The 17,851-nt window shown below is 41.5% G+C and overlaps 2 protein-coding genes across 5 annotated transcripts in view; one reads left to right on the top strand and one right to left on the bottom strand.

Annotated features, from left to right (window-relative positions):
- dok6 (docking protein 6) overlaps positions 1-12,617 on the top strand; it is a 38,232-nt gene extending 25,615 nt beyond the window's left edge. For both annotated transcript variants that reach the window (XM_028968271.1, XM_028968263.1), the window contains 4 exons: positions 2,119-2,308; positions 3,439-3,577; positions 4,306-4,414; positions 11,512-12,617. In XM_028968271.1, the coding sequence (XP_028824104.1) occupies positions 2,119-2,308; positions 3,439-3,577; positions 4,306-4,414; positions 11,512-11,672 (599 nt within the window). In that variant the 3' untranslated portion in view covers positions 11,673-12,617. The remainder of the gene's footprint in view (positions 1-2,118; positions 2,309-3,438; positions 3,578-4,305; positions 4,415-11,511) is intronic.
- Positions 12,618-13,056: 439 nt separating this feature from the next.
- On the bottom strand, positions 13,057-17,793 carry cd226 (CD226 molecule). Of its 3 annotated transcripts, XM_028965660.1 has the most exons (7): positions 17,723-17,793; positions 16,991-17,308; positions 16,556-16,897; positions 15,343-15,678; positions 13,909-14,002; positions 13,560-13,614; positions 13,057-13,470 (listed from the first exon to the last, which is right to left on the bottom strand). In XM_028965660.1, the coding sequence occupies exons 1-7, from the start codon at positions 17,787-17,789 to the stop codon at positions 13,351-13,353; spliced, it is 1,332 nt and encodes a 443-aa protein (XP_028821493.1). In that variant the 5' UTR covers positions 17,790-17,793; the 3' UTR covers positions 13,057-13,350. The 3 variants fall into 3 exon arrangements, 2 of the variants coding, with proteins under 2 accessions (XP_028821493.1, XP_028821504.1); XR_003744213.1 differs by lacking the exons at positions 13,057-13,470; positions 13,560-13,614; positions 13,909-14,002 and adding exons at positions 14,654-15,021; positions 15,150-15,249; XM_028965671.1 differs by lacking the exons at positions 13,057-13,470; positions 13,560-13,614; positions 13,909-14,002 and adding an exon at positions 14,654-15,249.
- Positions 17,794-17,851: the final 58 nt, after the last annotated feature.

The following is a 17,851-nucleotide window of genomic DNA, read 5'->3' as shown; positions in this document are numbered from 1 at the left end:
TAAATGATCCTTGATACCCTGATCAACTTTGTAAACTACTGTAGAAATGACAGAAATACTTAAATTCCATCTCTTTCCTTGGCGTTTTTAGGGGTGCCAATAATTGTGGAAATATTGTGTATGAAAAATACTTATTTCTTAGTCAGGGAATATTTTCCTGACTTTTCTCTACAGTTTTCAGTGTGAGAGTATGCTTCTGCAATAACAATTAAATAGGGCTGCACGATTTGGGGAAAAAGACATATTGCGATTATTGAGATCAATATTGCGATATGCGATTGCGATATGATAAAGGACACTTGCTTGTATATCAATGAAAAAAGTCACATACTAATAGTGAAATGTTTCATTTCAAAGTGAAACATACAAACTACTTATAACAACCTAAAATGCCCAGTTCAAAATACAATTTTCTACCAAATTAAATAAATCACAAAAAACTCTTTACATTACTGTCGAACGACAAACCCTGGTAAGGCTAAACAACTATTTTGATTATATTTGGCCATTATAAAATCCCGTATTATAGTTCTTACATTTAACCAAAACGTTGTTTGGAGGCGGACTTGAACACAGGGATGCATAGCTTTGCTAGCATAGCTAAGGTTAAGATTTGTAAACTGAGGTGAATTTCTTTAGGAAACCTTCAAAGTTTGAGAAAGTTAACTAAACAGCTAAGAACAGTCTAAATAGTTAATGCCTACGTTTAGCCAAAACGTTGTTTGGAGGCTGACTTGAACACAGGAATGCATAGCGTCGCTAGCTTAGCCTAGCTTAGCTAAGGTTAAGACTTATAAAACGGGATTTTATAATGGCCAAATATATTCAAAACAATTGTCCTGCCTTACCTATGAAATGTAATCCCCCGGGATCTGGTTTGGAGCGTACAGCGGTTTGTACAGCCCCAAGCAGCACAAGAGTGAGGCATTTTTATGCACTTCTCTCCATAGACATGTATATGCTTCACGCCACAGCAGAGCCTATCGCAATATGGCGGCGACATTGACGTACGATGCAGCGCGTCATGCGCCGTCTACCCATATGTCTCCGAATCGAAAGTCATGTGACCAAACACGTCACATTCGACTGAAGTGAGACTTCAGTCTGCTCGCAAACTTTGAGAGAATGGATCGGATATGTCGCCGATCCAATCCATGTACTAATCATTTAAATCGCAGCTTTTTGCGTTCATGTAATCGCACAGACTGACATCGCGATTACGATTGCGATTAGATTAATCGTGCAGCACTACAATTACATTTATTTTAAGGCTTTTAACACATCTTAGAGGTGCCAATAATTATGTAGGGCACTGTGTGTGCTTGTGTCAGATGGGGGTCATCGAGGCGAGTGTTCGTGGTCTGAGGGGTGGGGGGTCGTGAGGGAAATTCTGTGTTTGTGTTTGTGTGACGGAACAGCCTAACTGCACGACCTGGTAATTAAATCGGGATTCATTTGCACGTTCCCAGAATAGCTTCATATTACACGGCCGCTTCGTCGCGCAAGACACGCTACTTTATTTTGGAACACTGGGCATAATTAGCCACTATTAATTTTGATTATGATGTGCACTCATCCCCTTTACAATAATTGAGATTAAGCTCGACTTCTCGGCTTTGTTAACGACTGGTAATACAGCGGTTGCCTTATTTCAACCCCGGTGCCATGGCAACAATCAAACTGACCTTCATATTTATGATACAAAGCCCCTTTAATTCTGCAACATTAGTCCTGCAAAATGACACACATTGAAAGGGGGGAGAGGGCATGTTTTAATGATTTATTAATCTAATCACCTGTTATAATAATCTTGCCACGTTTGTCTAAACACAGCCAGTTGGACTGCACTAATCATTTATGCAAAGTAGCCTATCTTAATAGATATTAATATCAAATAATAGTTGTGTGATGCCAAGAAGACTTAGATTGTGTGACATTTCGTGTGTGGACACAAAAACTTATTTTTTCAGGGCAAGTTAACTAATAAATGGGATTCTGTAGCCTCTGCTGGTTACATCACTGATGTTTTTGTGAATTGAGATTTTATTTGTGATTCATATTTTCCAGTCGAAACTGGAAAATAGAGCTGACCTCTGCTTTAACTCCATAATCTTTCAGAAAGATTCAATGTCTACCTGATGCCAACTCCAAACCTTGACATCTATGGGGAGTGTACTATGCAGATCACCCACGAGAACATTTACCTCTGGGACATCCACAATGCCAGAGTCAAGCTGGTCATGTGGCCTCTCAACTCCCTCCGAAGATACGGAAGAGACTCCACTTGGTTCACGTTTGAGTCGGGAAGGTATAACAGTGTCGGTTATTCTGTGTTAAAGGGTGAAAACCCAGTTCTTCAATATATACACAGGTGAAGAATTTATTCTTGAGAATCTGGTGAGAAAATAAAAGGTGCACATCCAGTGCATGCTTGTTAGCCAATGGATAATGAATGTAAGTCTTTTCAATGGCTAATGACCAATAGAAAGCCATTTTTTGCAGTAATATTGGAATATTCTAAGAGGTTCTAAGAAGTCTACCAATCAGGCTTTATGTTTTGTACATGAATGTAACAGTATATAAAAAATGTAACATATATAAAAAATTTAAGTGTAGTGAGTGATGACATATTTTTCTTTTTGCGGCACATCTTACAGCATGTGGTTGATGGTGTCATATTTCAAGCCACATTAACAACTCTTCAGTCATCTGCATGTGCCATTGCCTCTACTGAGAGTCTCTTGGGTGGGGTTTATCTGAACCATAGTCATGTGGCAATAAACCAAGGGTTATAAAGAACATAAAAATAATTTAAGCCTCATATTTGTACATGTTATTATTTTACTTAACACTTTCAGCACTATTTAACTCAGTTGAATGAGAAATTATTTTAATTTATTCTATTTTCCTAAAGTAAATGATGCCAATTTTAATATACACAAGGAAGTCAAATAGCGTGACAGGGTGGTAGTAGCCTAGTGGGTAACACGCTTGCCTATGAACCAGAAGACCCAGGTTCAAGTCCCACTTACTACCATTGTGTCCCTGAGCAAGACACTTAACCTTTACTGATTGTAAGTCACTCTGGATAAGGGCGTCTTATAAATACTGTAAATGTAAATATTACCAGATTAAGAATTAATATTTTTTTTTAAATATTGCTCTTTTATTATTTGATCTTATATATAATATGGAATAATATAAAACAATGTTATTTGTTAGATTTAGACTATTTGTTATAAGATAGTGGTAAAGAGATAACGAATAGAATTTTTCACTATAGAGCCACAGCCATTTAATCACAATCATTTAATTACTAAATATTGTAATTAGTTGTAATTTAATCAAGCTAAATTGTTTGAAACTGCCTTAATACACATGACCCAGGTCCCTTCTTTTCTTGACATGTCTTTATGGCCATTTGGTTTGTTTTTTCAGGATGTGTGACACAGGGGAAGGCCTGTTCACCTTCCAGACACGAGACGGGGAACTGATCTACCAGCGGGTTCATTCGGCCACGCTCTCCATAGCGGAGCAGCATGAGAGGATGATGATGGAGATGGAGAAGAGCTCGCAGGTGAACCAGTTCAGTCAAGCTGTGTGGTAAATACAGCTTAACTGAGAACAGTAATAATCGCATTTACCTAGCTGACCAAGCCTAGTAACATTAAGAAACATTTCTAGTTGGCTAGAGTGCACACCACAGTCACTTGGCTTATGATATTTGGTTGAATGCTTTTTCTGACACATCTTTAATATGTTGATGATACTGGAGCTACTAGCGCAATCAGAATTAAGCATTTACACATATTTAGAAAAATTTTTTGAACTTTACTAGTGCTTTAGGAAGCATCAGGAAAAAAACATCAGGAAAACAATAAGATTATTTTAAAATCATTACATTATGATACCCTTGGTTCTCAATCTATGGTACTTAGGCTCCTTCTACTGGTACTAGCCCAAACTAGTACTAATATTCAGTGTTTAAATGTAGTGTAGTTTTTATTCTCAATATCAAATAGCTGTGTGTTTGCAGTATAGACATTAAATAATACATTATATTCATATGAATAATAAATTTGCCTCCTCTTTAAACTGTAAATGCTACTGTTTGTAATGCTGTTTTTAATGGTGATACTTGGAGAGCCAGATATATTCGTGGGAGGTACATACCATTAAAAGCGGTTCTTGCTTTCTTTGTCAAAAGGCCATTAAGAATGGTGAATGCCTTATAACCGTAACTTTTTAGAAAAGATAAAGGTGACACGAATAAATGTGCTATTAATATTATGTTTACTGTTCTAGATGCTGTCAAAGGAGAGCACATTAAGAAAATCAATCTCTCTGCCTCGGAGTGCTTATTGGCACCACATTATGCGTCAGAACAGCGTCAGCGATATCTACAGTTATCAAGGTAATGTTCTGTGGATGTTACTCCAATGTTTAATACTCATTTGCAGTTAAGAAACGGCTGCTCAGATCCTGTAAAAAAGACCCACCGCAGTAAACAGATGTGCGTTGTTCAAACCCATCCCAAATCAAAGAAGCATGAGGTGTCCACTTCAACCATTTTAATTACTACACAATCATCACGCTGGCGATGACATGAGCGGCAGGGTTCTTAAACATATGTGGACAGCTAAGTCCTGTCATGTGAAGGCAGGTCTGGGGTTCCTGTGGGACCCACACACCAGCTGTGCAGATAGACGACGTGATGACGCCTGTCTCCTGCATCAGGATTGCTTTCTCTCATCTGACTGGACTGTTTGGGGACACTATACATTATGGTAACGGAAGTAATAAACTGGACGTTCCATCAGACAGGGTGTAATTTGGGAGACACTGGCATTAAATGCCATCTGGAAATGAGGGCACATTCATTTTTAGTTTATTATGAAAATTCTGCTCCAGTGGCTACACCATCACTGTTGACCCATGGTGATAGAGTGCAGCCACTTGCGGTTAAAGCTTATTTTCTAGTATTATTATTGTTTACATAAATGCTAATAATAGTAACTATAATAATAATTATTATTATTATTATCACCTGGACACTAGTTGCTTTTTTTTTTTTTTTTTCATTTATCTGTGATATTTATTATGTTAAGACACCTTTATTCCACCGTCTGGTCCCCAAAGATTAGTGAAAGTTTGTACAAGCTGAGCCACCGCAAGTAAGACTGTTTGCTCACTGCACTGTGCACGTTCACAGTAATTACGATCGCAACGCATGCCCCGCAGCAACCGTTTCATCAAAGGGTTAAACAAACACACTCTTTGTGTGACTGAACAATGGGATCACGTGGATCCTTATTGGTACGGGATTTGTTCTTTCTATTTCGGCCGAGTAGTTTCCTAAGTTAAGGTGACTGATTTGCGGCAAACTTGTCCCTCACGCTTGATTGTGCACAGGATGAATTTCAGTCGGCGCGCTCAATTTGCTGACTCACGGCCCGTCTCAGCTGAAACACCCACGGGACGGGTGCTATAGTTAAGGTGCACTGATTCGTGTGCCATTGAGGTTTACGGTGCTGCTACAGTATTTGATTGGGTTTTTTTTTTGTTTCTCTCCCCATGTAATTAACGAACAACTGGATTCCTGGCCTGAGACTTTTAATGCAGCCTGGCAGGGGAGGCATATTTAATAATTAGCGATGAGAATCGGGTTCCAGTCCCGGCTTCGAGTTCCTTCCTGGTGCACGGTAGCCGTTACCTGTGTAAAACCGAAGAGAACAGAGTAAAAAAACTCTCTCTCTCTACACACAAAAGCACTGTTTTCGAGCCACTCCAACTTGATGTTACCTGGCAGAAAGAGGCGTGGCATAATAGAGGTTAAACGGATGACCAGTTTCTACTTTATTAACACCAGTAAATTATTATTGCAGTTACATGTGAATATTGTAAGTAAAAAATGTACCAATGTTACAGAGAAAACCGAAATGAAAGACAGGAGGAAAAGATATTAAAAAAAAGACAGAACAGCCTGAACTAAGCTTCAGAGACATCACCTGATCCAGGAGAAAAATGGGAGGAGACAAAAAACTAGAAGGCCGGAAGGCCCACCTCAGACGCCTGAGAGACTTCAGACTGCCCTCCAAGGTGCTCAGGAACTTCTACTCCTGCACCATAGAGAGCATCCTGACAGCAAACATCTGAACCAGGTTCGGGAACAGCACCATGCTGGACATGCGAACCCTACAGAGGGTGGTTCGATCAGCCGAACTAATAATCCGTTCCAAGCTCCCTGACCTTCAATCTATCTACAGCAAACGGTGCTGTACCAGGGCCAGGAAGATAGTGAAGGACCTCACCCACCCCAACAATGGACTCTTCTCTCTGCTGCGATCAGGGAAGCGCTTTCGCTCCCTGAAGTCCAACACAGAGAGAATGAGGAGGAGCTTCTTCCCGCAGGCTGTCCAAGCTCTCAACATCAAGAGTACATAGAACTCCAGCACTTTCACCTCCAATCACTCCGGACTCTTTGCACAAATCACTTTGCACAAAATCTTTGCACTTTTTACTTTACTGCTCTTTTTTAAACATTGTCTTTCACTCATTTGCACACCTTCACTCTACCAGTTACACATATTTTATGTTAAAGACGTAAAAGTGTAATATTTGCAATATTTGCATATTGGTTTTCATTGTATACTTGCAACATTTGCAAAAATGTCGCAAAAAGCATTTCACTGCATATCATACCGTGTATGACTATGTATGTGACAAATAAAATTTGAATTTGAATTTGATTTGGCTTCCTATGGAAAAGCAGCTGAGAAAAAAAGTGAAGTCCCGCCACCCCACGTGAACAATCCTTTATACACCTGACCTACAGGAAGCTGTCACAGACCAATCAGAACCTGTTGTTTCTGACGCCGCGTGATATGTGGCGGTTGAATTAAAACAATACTTTTTTCCTATAAAATGTAATAAACGTTTCAGTAGTGTCACAAGTGTCTTACTCAGGGACACGATGGTAGTCAGTGGGATTTGCTGCTGCCGGAATCCATCACTAGGTGGGGACTCCAGTCAGGGTGGGGCGCACGCGCACACAGACACGCACTCTATGGATAATTTAGCCACCAACTCATTTAGTGTACACGTCTTTGCACGCCAGGAAAGACGAAAATCCAGTACAAGACAGGATTAAAGCTCAAGACCTTGGAGGTGTGAGGCCACGTCACTAACCACTGTGCCACCATGCAGTTTGGCAACTTTAATTAGTTTTATGTCATTCCTTGACATGATGGCACAACAAAAGGTATATTGGATTGCATATTGAATAAATCATTAAATGAAATAATTTAATATTTTTTCTGAAAGAGCCAGGCAGTGGAGCCAGTGGTTTGGAGACCATTGGTGTTAAATATGACTAAATATAACATAATGGTGTGTTGGGTATAACTAAAATGACTAATATTACTGTATTATGTGACCAGTGTCATGCTGAATGGACAGTGAGGTACATTCTGTTATCGGGCCCAGTAAATGCATTACATGTGATAGACTATATTTCTTTGAGGGAGGCATGCACCCGGTTAAATTCCAATAACAGACTCTTATTTCAGTGTCTCGTCTTTTCCGTTAATTATTGAGTATGTCTGTTGAGTTGTAGCTCTCATTATTGAGCTACATTGTCATTCTAAATCCAAATCCACCGGAGACTTGACTTCGTCAGTTCAAAGCACGGCTTCATCTTCACCAGCACTGGAGACTTTGGGCCCTGCCACCAAATGTACAGATTTTTCCCAGAGCCACAGGGATGTTTTTGAAGTTAGAGTGTGACATAAGTTCTCACACAAAATACATTATTATTATCATGAAATAAATTATACACCAAAGGCTGTACGAAGACGCCTGCCGTGTACGTTTGATGAATAAATACATTCTGAAAGGTCATCGCCAGCCAGTAAGAAACAAGTTGGGTTACCGATGAATTAATCCTGCTTTGACAGTCAGGGTATATCTTCTGTACCTGTTATATGAGCTGTCACTCACTAGCTTCTTTTTAGACTGTATATAAATAGTAATAGAATTTCACTGTGCATGGAAGGGAGAGGAAGTGAGGTGAAGTGAGGTGAGGTTTTTTTTTCAGTACGAAGAATCTTAATTTCATTTACAAGATGTGATATTGATTTCCAAACAGAAAAGAATCTCAATTGTATAGTGTTAGTGGCAGGGTTCTGTCCTTCTAGAAGTGATAGAGCGGTATTAACAGAGTCTGGAGGTTCTTGCCAAAGGACCGAATTCAGTCTGATCTTCACATCTGCGCACATCTGGCGTGGCCGCTGAGTCAGTAAGGGGCGAGGGGACTCTATTTATCAGCCGCCACTTCCTTTTTTTTTCTTTTTAATGGCGACCATGACAAATGTCTGTCGGTCTCTCACCAGGCGATATGAGCCCGTTGCCAAGAGAGCCACTCAGGGGTCCCTGAGCCTCCAGTCGTGGCTCCGCGGGACATGATTTCTTGTTTGTGGCCCTGAAAAATGTTTCCATTCGTTTCAGTTGTCAGCTTAAAACTGGAGTGGAACTGAGACATGCGGCATCTCTGCAGCAGGGTCTGGTGAAGAGATTAGAGTGGTATGAGGTCGGTTCGGGTTCATAATTTCAGGAAGCTTCCTTCTTTTAAACTGCAGAATATAGGTATCTTTGCCACATGCTGGCCAGAAGTGTTTAAGAATGAGCATGCAGCTCTGTCTAGCAGATAACTACCAAGCTGTTCGTTCTTATTTGATGTAACCTAGTGCATAGTGCTGAAAATAGGGTTTAATGCCCTTTAGAAAGAAAAGTTGGGACATTCTTTAAATTAGAAAGAAACAAGAACCAACAGGCTTTCAAATCACATGAGCAAGCATTTCACAACAGAATCCAGATAACATAACAAATATAAAAACTGTTCACCTTTGTCCACTAAATGAGCTCATCTCAAATTTGATGGCTGCTGCAGGTCCCAAAAATTGACATGGGGGCAAGTAATGGTTAAAAAAAAAAAAGAATGTTTAAAAAGATTTATCTGGTAGAACATCTAGCATCGAATTTAATATCAGGTCTGTAACATGATTAGGGATGTTTAAGAGAGGCAGAGTAAAAATGGACAGAAGCGGTTCAACCTGTGAGAGAAATCTGTGATAAAAGATTGTAGAATACTTCTTCAATGTCAAATTGCAAATGATCTTGCAAATCCGATCTACAGTCACAACATCATCAGAGGATTCAGAGAAACTTGAGATATCACTGTGTGTACAGAACAAGGCCAAAGATCTTTACTGGATGCCAGTAAAGGGACAATGCTGGATGTGACAATACATCACTCATCTTCACGGCTGTGTGGCTTCAGACCAACATATGCTCCCCTCCAGATGACGTGTGTTTCAGGGAAGACCTTGTGAATTTCAGCAGGACAACGCAAAACCACATACTGTAACATTTACTACAGCTATGGCTACAACAACTATGACCTGCAGTTCAGATCTTTCACTTATAGAGGACGTTTGGCGCATCATTGTGGCAAAACTACCACAAACTCTTCAACCTGTATCAAGCAAGAATGTGAGCAAATTCCAACACCAAAACTCCAGGAACTCATAACCTCAATCTTCAAACTGTCTTGATAAGAAGAGGAGATGGTAAACATGCCCCTAATTTTAGACCTGGAGCAAGCATCTGAAATAAGCAAATTTTGTTCCAAAAATGAGTGGCTCATGTGATCTGAAAGTCTTTTGAGACATTTTAGAACATCTCAGCTAAGTCGTGTTTGCATATTTTGCACAGTGAACATTCTGCTTTGGACATCAAAAACCATAATTCAGTGTTCGTATACAGATAGGAGCGGTTTTAGCTGTTAGAAATGTGACTGTTAGTAGTGAAATTCCCAAAATCTCGGCCCCGGCTCCGCTGTGGCACGCGTGCGAGTTGTGAGGTACAGTAGGTGGGTTGTGACCGCGGGGGGGTCGGCTGCGAGAGCAGGTCCCTCCGCGGGGAGGCCGGCTCCTGCTCCATTTCCTCCCATCCTGTTCCGCCCGCTGCCAGCTCGGATCATCCACCGCCTGGGACGGCTGGTCTTCCCGCGAGCTGCAGCTTGACAGCAATTTCCAAGGTGACTGGAGCATGCTTTATGCCGAGGAGCTCTGGCAGACGAGCTGTCCAGCAGAGACCCCCCCCCGGCTCGTTTCCGGAAGCCGCCGCGGAGTCTATTGACTGGGCGTGAGGGTCGAGTGCAGCTCAGTGGGCTGCAGTTGACAGTGCTGTTCCCAAGTAGGATCCCTGCACAGCACAAAAGTGACATTCAGAGCCAGTAATTCTGATGTCTGTTTTAAAACGCCATTGTAAAGCTGTGGTGCTTATGGAGGGTGTGTTTTGTGGTGTTAGTTCATTCGGATTGGTTGAGCAGCAACATTCATATTTTGTCATTTCTGATATAACTTGATGAATTAGTCTGAGTGATGGTGAAAAAGACCAAGATGTGGATTATGTGTGCATACGCCCCAACCTCTTGATTCTGCTGCAGAATTGATTATTTTCACAATAATTGCCAATGTGGTGCTATTAAATGGACAGTGCCACAAAATTACATATTTCAGCCATAGACTGAGTTTCACTGAGTGGGGCTAAATGTAAAATTTCACACTCACACTTGTTAAGACGGTGACTTCAGTGTCTGCTGTGGAAACTGGGATGAGCTCTTTAATGAGAAGTGCCAACATTTACGGCTCTAAATTAAGAGTGCTTGAGTCACATCGACCCTGATTTGGGAGCTTTGTTAGATATTGGTTTTGGAGGATGGAACTAGTGGAAAATCGTAATTATAATAATATGACACAAAAAATTATAATTGTATTTTTTTCTGTTGACCGATCTATGCATTTTTACTTCTTTGCAGCAACAAGCAGAAAAATCAACAGTGCCAACCCCCTGACGTGACACGAAATATGATCTATATGTAGTGAACCCGTTTTGAAACATGGCATGTTTAGTTCGTGCCACATTACGCAGGTAACTAAGGTATCCTGGTTTTGCTGCTGCCATTGCTCGGCTCGCGTTCATCTATAATTAATTACCGCAGGCCTGCAGAAGCCAGTCCTGGGAATCCATCTCCTTCCCCCAAGCACACGGAGCACATTAGGGACGAACCCAATTGGGTTATTAATTTGAATCAAACAGGGGAATGGAGAGTAACTGGCATTAATCACAGCTGGAATGAACATTTAATTCAACACAGAGCAAAATCCAAAAGTTAATGCAACAAAATGAAAATCTGAAAATAAAATTCAGTGAACTGAACCTTCTGGTCCTTAGTGAAATCCCAGAAATGAACTCTATGGGCAGTGCTGGTGCTGTCAGTGTGATTCTATTCCTGTTAGAAATTGTCATCCTAATTAGATATGGTTTAATGAAGGACATTAATCTAATTCTCTTAATTATTTTCTGCCCCGCAGGTAGATTATGTTCAAGACCAATAGTAATGATGTCAATGATTGACTGTTTTTTTGGGGTTTTTTTCCCTCTGCCCAGGAAGCACCCTGACTATGACACTGATCCCTCGCGCCCAGACGCTCCCCAGTTTCCTGACGGAAGACCTCGAGGGGCAGAAGAGTCCGGCTCCGAGCCGCAAGCAAACTCTGCCTCCCTCTAATGGCTCGGAAAGCAACTACAGCACAGCGGCGCTTCAGTGACATACAAGGCCAAAGCGTGGACGATGCCGAGCCGCTGGGGACACGTGCGACTATATACACATGTACAAAAGACAGAATTCAGCGTAGAGTTGGTAATACGATTAACGAAGCTTTTTCAAAAAAAAAAAAGCTGCAAAATGTTTTTTCCCTTGTAGAATCACCAGATTTATTTTTATGCCACTGCGAAGTGGACTTCTTCTTCAATCCCGTCTTGACATATCTGGTAGCGTGACGAGTGACCCTTCAGTTTTCTTGCGAAAATGGAGCGATGGTGCCGCATCCTGCTGGTGGTTTTTCTGGTTTCTCTTCCTCTTTTTCAGTCCTGAATCTCAACATTTCACTCTTATGTCTCACGCCTACCTGCTTTCAATTCTGGGTTGGTGTGACTGGTGGGGAACCCCCCCCAAAAAAAAAAAACATGTACTTCTCATCTAAATCTGAAGTGCCTTCTGATTGTGAAAGGATGAGTTTTGGCAAATGGTCCGGACTGGGAAGTGGTGACTGAACTGGCTGACCAGTTACTGCAAGTGGAGGTTCAGTCTGAATTCAGTCAGCAGGTTCTGTGTGAATTTTCTCTGGAAACTATAGTGAAAGCACTTAAATGCGGGGAAAAAAGGGGAAGAACCGCTTATTTAACCAAAAACGATAAAAGCACGTCTTCTGTTACTGTGAGTCGTTTTGGGGTGAAACGGCCGTGAGACACTGAATTAACAGCAGGCTATGACAAAACTGCAGATCATTCTTTAATGACAGGGGTCGAACAACGTGAAGTCGGCCCGTATTGTTTTCCTTATGGTGTCCGTGCGTGTTTTCGTGTCACCTACAGTTTTATTTAACTGTAGCTGCATTTTCTCACTTTCACATTGTGAGTGAAGGATGTAAAGTTCGTTTGTTTCATATGTATAAGTGCAATTTTTGAGAGGAAATAAATGGAGATGTACATTACATGAAAACATACATTTTTGTGGTGCCAGCTGATGTATGTCCTGCTAGCCTCCTCAGCAGCCCGGAAGGTGGAGGAACGCTGCAGCAGACCTTTTCCGACTCTGCTCAACACAAATTGAACGAAAGATGAGGGTTTTTTTTTTTTTTTAGACCAACGTCCTCAGGAATCCAGTTCACCTACCATTTGCTGATGGTTCCTTCCATTAATGCACAGAAGCGAAGCTCACTTTTTATTTAAGTTGCATATTTAACACTTCTCACACAAGAGTTAATAAATAAAACACAAAACCCAACCCCCCGATAGTTCAAAAGGTACATTGTCTAGTAGAATTCTCATTTGCAATGCTGTCACCAGCCTCTATCCTCTGTGCCTCCATTTCTATAGTCATGCAGGATCAGATGACGCTGCACAAATTTAGAGCCAAAAAAAAAAAAAAAAAAAAAAAAAAAAAAGACCATCCACCCACAAAGGGTGCTCGACGCCTTGAGTCACATCATTATTATTTCTTTCACCCGACTTTGCTGTACATGCGGACAGATATGAGATTTCCAAGGGAAAAAAGTTAAACTGTGTGTCAGTAAGCTCTGGTAAGATGGCCGGTTGCTACAGAGTTCGGCCATTGATATTAATCAGCCAGGTTCGTTTTTAAATGGACCGCCACGCGATGATGATTTGTCCGCCAGGCCACAACTCATCCATGCTGCTCTTCTGCCAGCTTGTGTTTGGCATCGCTCATCTCTTCCTCTTGTGCTGCTGTATTGTGTGGATGTTGGCATAAACGGCATCATCTTTGCGCAGCTTGGTTCCCTTTTTCATTCGGTCGTAGAGGCCTCCCTGTTCGTGGTTGCTGCGCTGTTGCAAAAGAGATTTTTTAAGATGTCGCCTCTGACATTTGGGGTTATTTTTTTTATTTCAGGTACAGACAACTATTTAACATTTACCCATCTCATCATTGGATGCAGTTTGAGTCTGTACTGCTCCCTCCTTTTTTTCCTCCTGAGGAAAATGCACATGACTGGCTTATAATAATAATAATCATAAAATATTGTTATTTCAGTGTGAACATAGATAAATGGCACCAAATAACAATATAAACCCATATTAAAAAAAAAAAAAAAAAAAAAAAAAACAACAACAACCTCACTGGCAATAAATCTTATAATCATCCAATTCTGTCATGATTATAATTATCTTCAATTATCATGCAATGAACTGTTACTTTTTAGACATTTTTTATTGAATTATCATAAATGGTGGAATAATGAACAACAGAATAAACACGTTTAGTACCTGTGCCACCATGTCAGTATGAAGGTCATAGCAATTAACAGCAGGCCTGCTATTCCACCTCCAATGTAAATGTACATCAGCTGCTGGGAATCTTCTGAAATGAGAGATGAAACCACAAAAAGAGGTCAGTTTAAAAAATGAAATAATTAAAAGGCTAAGATCTGGCAAATGAGTACGTTATCAGCTATGAAATAAGAAACAATAGTACGGGGAAAAAAAGAAAACCAAAAGGACACTCAGCCTTGTCATCTGGAACTGTGGCAATATACACATCATTAAAACACCAAGTATACAGTCCCTGACAAAAGTCTTGTCTGGCAAGAATTCATACAATTTAAGGCAAGAATTCATACAATTTATTGGTGAAGTCATAAGGAATAGCAATGAAAGCAGTCTTGCATGCCTCCCAGAGTTTATCAATATTCTTCGGTTTCATCTTCCATGCTTCCTCTTTCATCCTACCCCACACATGCTCAATGATGTTCATGTCTGGTGACTGGGCTGGCCCATCCTGGAGCATCTTGATCATCTTCGCCTTGAGGAACATTGATGTGGAGGTGGAAGTATGTGATGGAGCTCCATCCTGCTGCAGAATTTGGCCTCTTTTATGGTTGGGAATATAAAAGGTAGCTAAGATTTCTTGGTATTTCAGACTATTGATGTTGCCTTCCACCCTGCAGATCTCTCACACACACCCCTACTGGATGTAACCCCAGGCCATGATTTTTCCTGTTTTCGGGGTGAATCTCAGATCCATGTGGGCTCCAGTATGTCACTGCCAATATTGGCTGTGGTGTAATTAAACAGAAGATTCAACTGAAAAATCCACCTTCTGCCAGTGTCCATCCTTTTAGCAGGCTGTGGGCCTTGGCAAATGCTGCACGGTTTTCAACTGTCTTTTGTTATGTGCTGCAGAGGTGATCAGGTGAACAGCACTCAAGGTTCAAAATTCTTTGGAGAGAAGGTATGTACAACTGGTAAAGGCAAATAGAACGTGACCGCTGAGCAATGGAAAAGTTGGCCTGCTCTGCTGTCTGATAAATGCCATAAATGTAAAAGTATTCCCTAATGGGAGTGGCCTCTTTCAGCAGGATAATGCACCATGTCACAGTCCTGAAACAAAAAAGAATGTTTTGAGGAAAATGACGTGGCACTCAAGGTGGTGATCTCCTGTACCCCAGATCTCAATCCAATTGAGCATCTGGAATGTGCTGGAAGAAAGATCCAGTCCGGGAAGTCACCTGCTCAACTTGATGGATTTAAAACATCTGCTGCCAACTTGGTGCCCAATACCACCTTCTGACATCTTCTGAGGTGTCCATGGTTGAACAAATCACTGCACTTTTGGTGACACAAGAAAGGCCTTCTCAATATACGGCAGAAGGATATAATGCTGTGGCTGGTAAGTGTTTCGTCTGTATTTGCCCTCCTTACCTGTAGAATGAACAGTCAGCACAATGGTGGCAGTATGGACGGCGTCATCTGTGCTGAAGTGACACCAGTACAGACCCTCGTCAGCCTGGACCACGTTGGTGAGATGCAGCAGCACGAGGTTGCCACACTCCACATTTGCTCTCCCTGTGTATTCCTCTCCCACCAGGGTACCGTTCTCCACAGTGCATGCAGCTATTAAGTCACGGCCCCCCTCACCCATCTTCTCAATGGAAATGTGGTCAACTGCCCCGGTGTGCATGTGGGTGAACTCCAGCATCACACTGTCCCCTTCTAGCACGCTCACCACAACGTCAGGCTTGTAGGTAGCAGCTTTTACTATAGGGACATGAGGAAACAAAAACTCCATAAAGCCTTACAGACGAAAGACCAATGAGAGGGGTTCAACCAACAAGCTTCAAGCTGAACATCTCATAAATCTTCAATGTCCTGGATTCATGCATAACGTGTCATTATGGTACCTCAACAAACATAGTAACCAGGTGAAGCTGTCTGTCGCTTTGTTCATCTTCTCTAATAATACAACAAATCAGCCATGACATTATGATCGCCCAACAAATGCTGAGTAGGTCCACCTTGTGCAGCAGGAAAGGAGGTGCCTCCATGGATAAACTTGATTTTCCAGCAAATCCCACAGATGTTCAGTTTGATTGAGATCTGTAGAATGTGGAGTCAACACAAACCATTCTTGAACCATTTGTGCATTGTGGAAGGGCTCATTATCCTGCTGAAAGAAGGCACTGCCATCAGGGAATACTGTTGCCATGAAGGGGTCAGAAACAACGTTCTCCAAACTTAGCATCTCCAAACCTGCCGTTCCTGTGAGAAGTTCCCACTCTGCAGTTTTGGAGTCGCCACGACCCAGTCCCCTGACCATCAAAAACTAGATCCTCATCAATGAAGCTCAAATCCTTTCCCTTTTCCTCAGCTTCCATCTCATCAGTGTTATTCACTTCCTGCTTAATATTTCCCATTCACTGAAAGGTGCCACAAGACAATCTCATAATGTTATGGCTGATCATGGGTGCCACTGATTACTATCATGATTTATTAAAAATCCAAGCCAGTGCTGGTTCATCAATAGGATTTATTTAATCATAGTTGTAATCTGGAAGTTCTTAATGAATCCAGACTGGTTTTCGAAATGAGAACAGCTTTATTAAAGCCACCGCAGTGCCTGTTGTCACTTCCTCACCTGCTGTGTGCACAGTCAGCAAAATGGTGGTTGTCTGGATGCCCGCGTCTGTGTTGAAGTGACACTGGTAGAGTCCCTCATCACCCTCCACCACGTCGGTGAGCTGGAGGCTGGCCGTTGTGGCGTCGGTGCAGTTCACGTGCGCTCTCTCGACAAAGCCCTCGCCTTCCAGCCTCCCGTCTTCCACTTTACATGACGCTACGAGCCCACTGCCCTCCGTACTCATCTTCTCTATGGAAATGTGGGAGATGGTGCCATTGTGCATGCTGGTGCACGTGAGGACCGCATCATCCCCTTCCAGTGTAGTCACCTCAGCTTTGGGCTTAAAACTGCCAATTTCCACTAGGGAAAGGAAGAAGGTGAGACAAAAGTGTGGGCCTGTAAACTTCAAGTGAATGAATGAAGAGTACTGTGCCAGAAATGCACTATGTTTACCTATGTTCTTTACGTGCACGTCTTTAGTCCAGGAGCCTTTGGGAAAGGTCTGTATGGAGCAGTGGTAAACGCTGATGTCCTGCTCAGTGACGTTGCTAACGGAGATGCTACCGTCCAAGGGTGTGGCCCTGATGAACTTTATCCTGCCTTTGTACTGAGGCCCCAGAACGACACCATACTCCGGGTGGTAAACAGCAATAGGCTCCCTGTCTGGCGGTTTAGTCCAGGAAACCATGCTAAGATTACCAGTCCAGGGACACTGACAAGCCAGAACCATGCCATCCTCTAGCTTCACTGCTGGACCCTTCTGAAGAGTGTCTAAAAAATGACCACACCAACGTAGGATATATTTTTAAAGATCATTAAAACAATTTTAAAAGCAGCCTTAGAGAGAAGGTTAGGGTCTCTGCCAAATTTTTTTTACGTGCAAATATACTCAATTTTTAAAACAGAGAAAATTGTCTTTTAAAAAACAATTACATATTGAAACAGAAATGTAATAAAAAAATGAATTTAAAACCTGAGAACATGTCTTCATAAAGATTTATAAAGACAAGTTTAGATGAATATTTGTTCGTTTTAAAGTGCATCTGAACCTTTTGCTCTAACATTGTTAAAAAAAGTTGAGTCAGAAAGACTTAAAATTAAGCGACTACAAAAGTACTGAGTGTTATGCCTCTGAAGAATATGATTTGTTGTAATACAAGAATAATCTAAAACAGAGCACAATACCTTTGAAAAAAATGAGAAATGTTGCGAGTACCAAGAAGTACCAGTAATCCTTTTGTACAGCCTCCATGGCAGCCCTCTGGGCGAGAATGAATACTGCATTGATGAGTGAAGAGACACAAGCAGTACTTC

This window comes from Denticeps clupeoides, chromosome 2 (assembly GCF_900700375.1).
Source record: "Denticeps clupeoides chromosome 2, fDenClu1.1, whole genome shotgun sequence".
Taxonomy (NCBI): domain Eukaryota; kingdom Metazoa; phylum Chordata; class Actinopteri; order Clupeiformes; family Denticipitidae; genus Denticeps; species Denticeps clupeoides.
The sequence above is the reverse complement of the archived record's forward strand: the minus strand, read 5'-3'. Positions and strand labels throughout refer to the sequence as shown.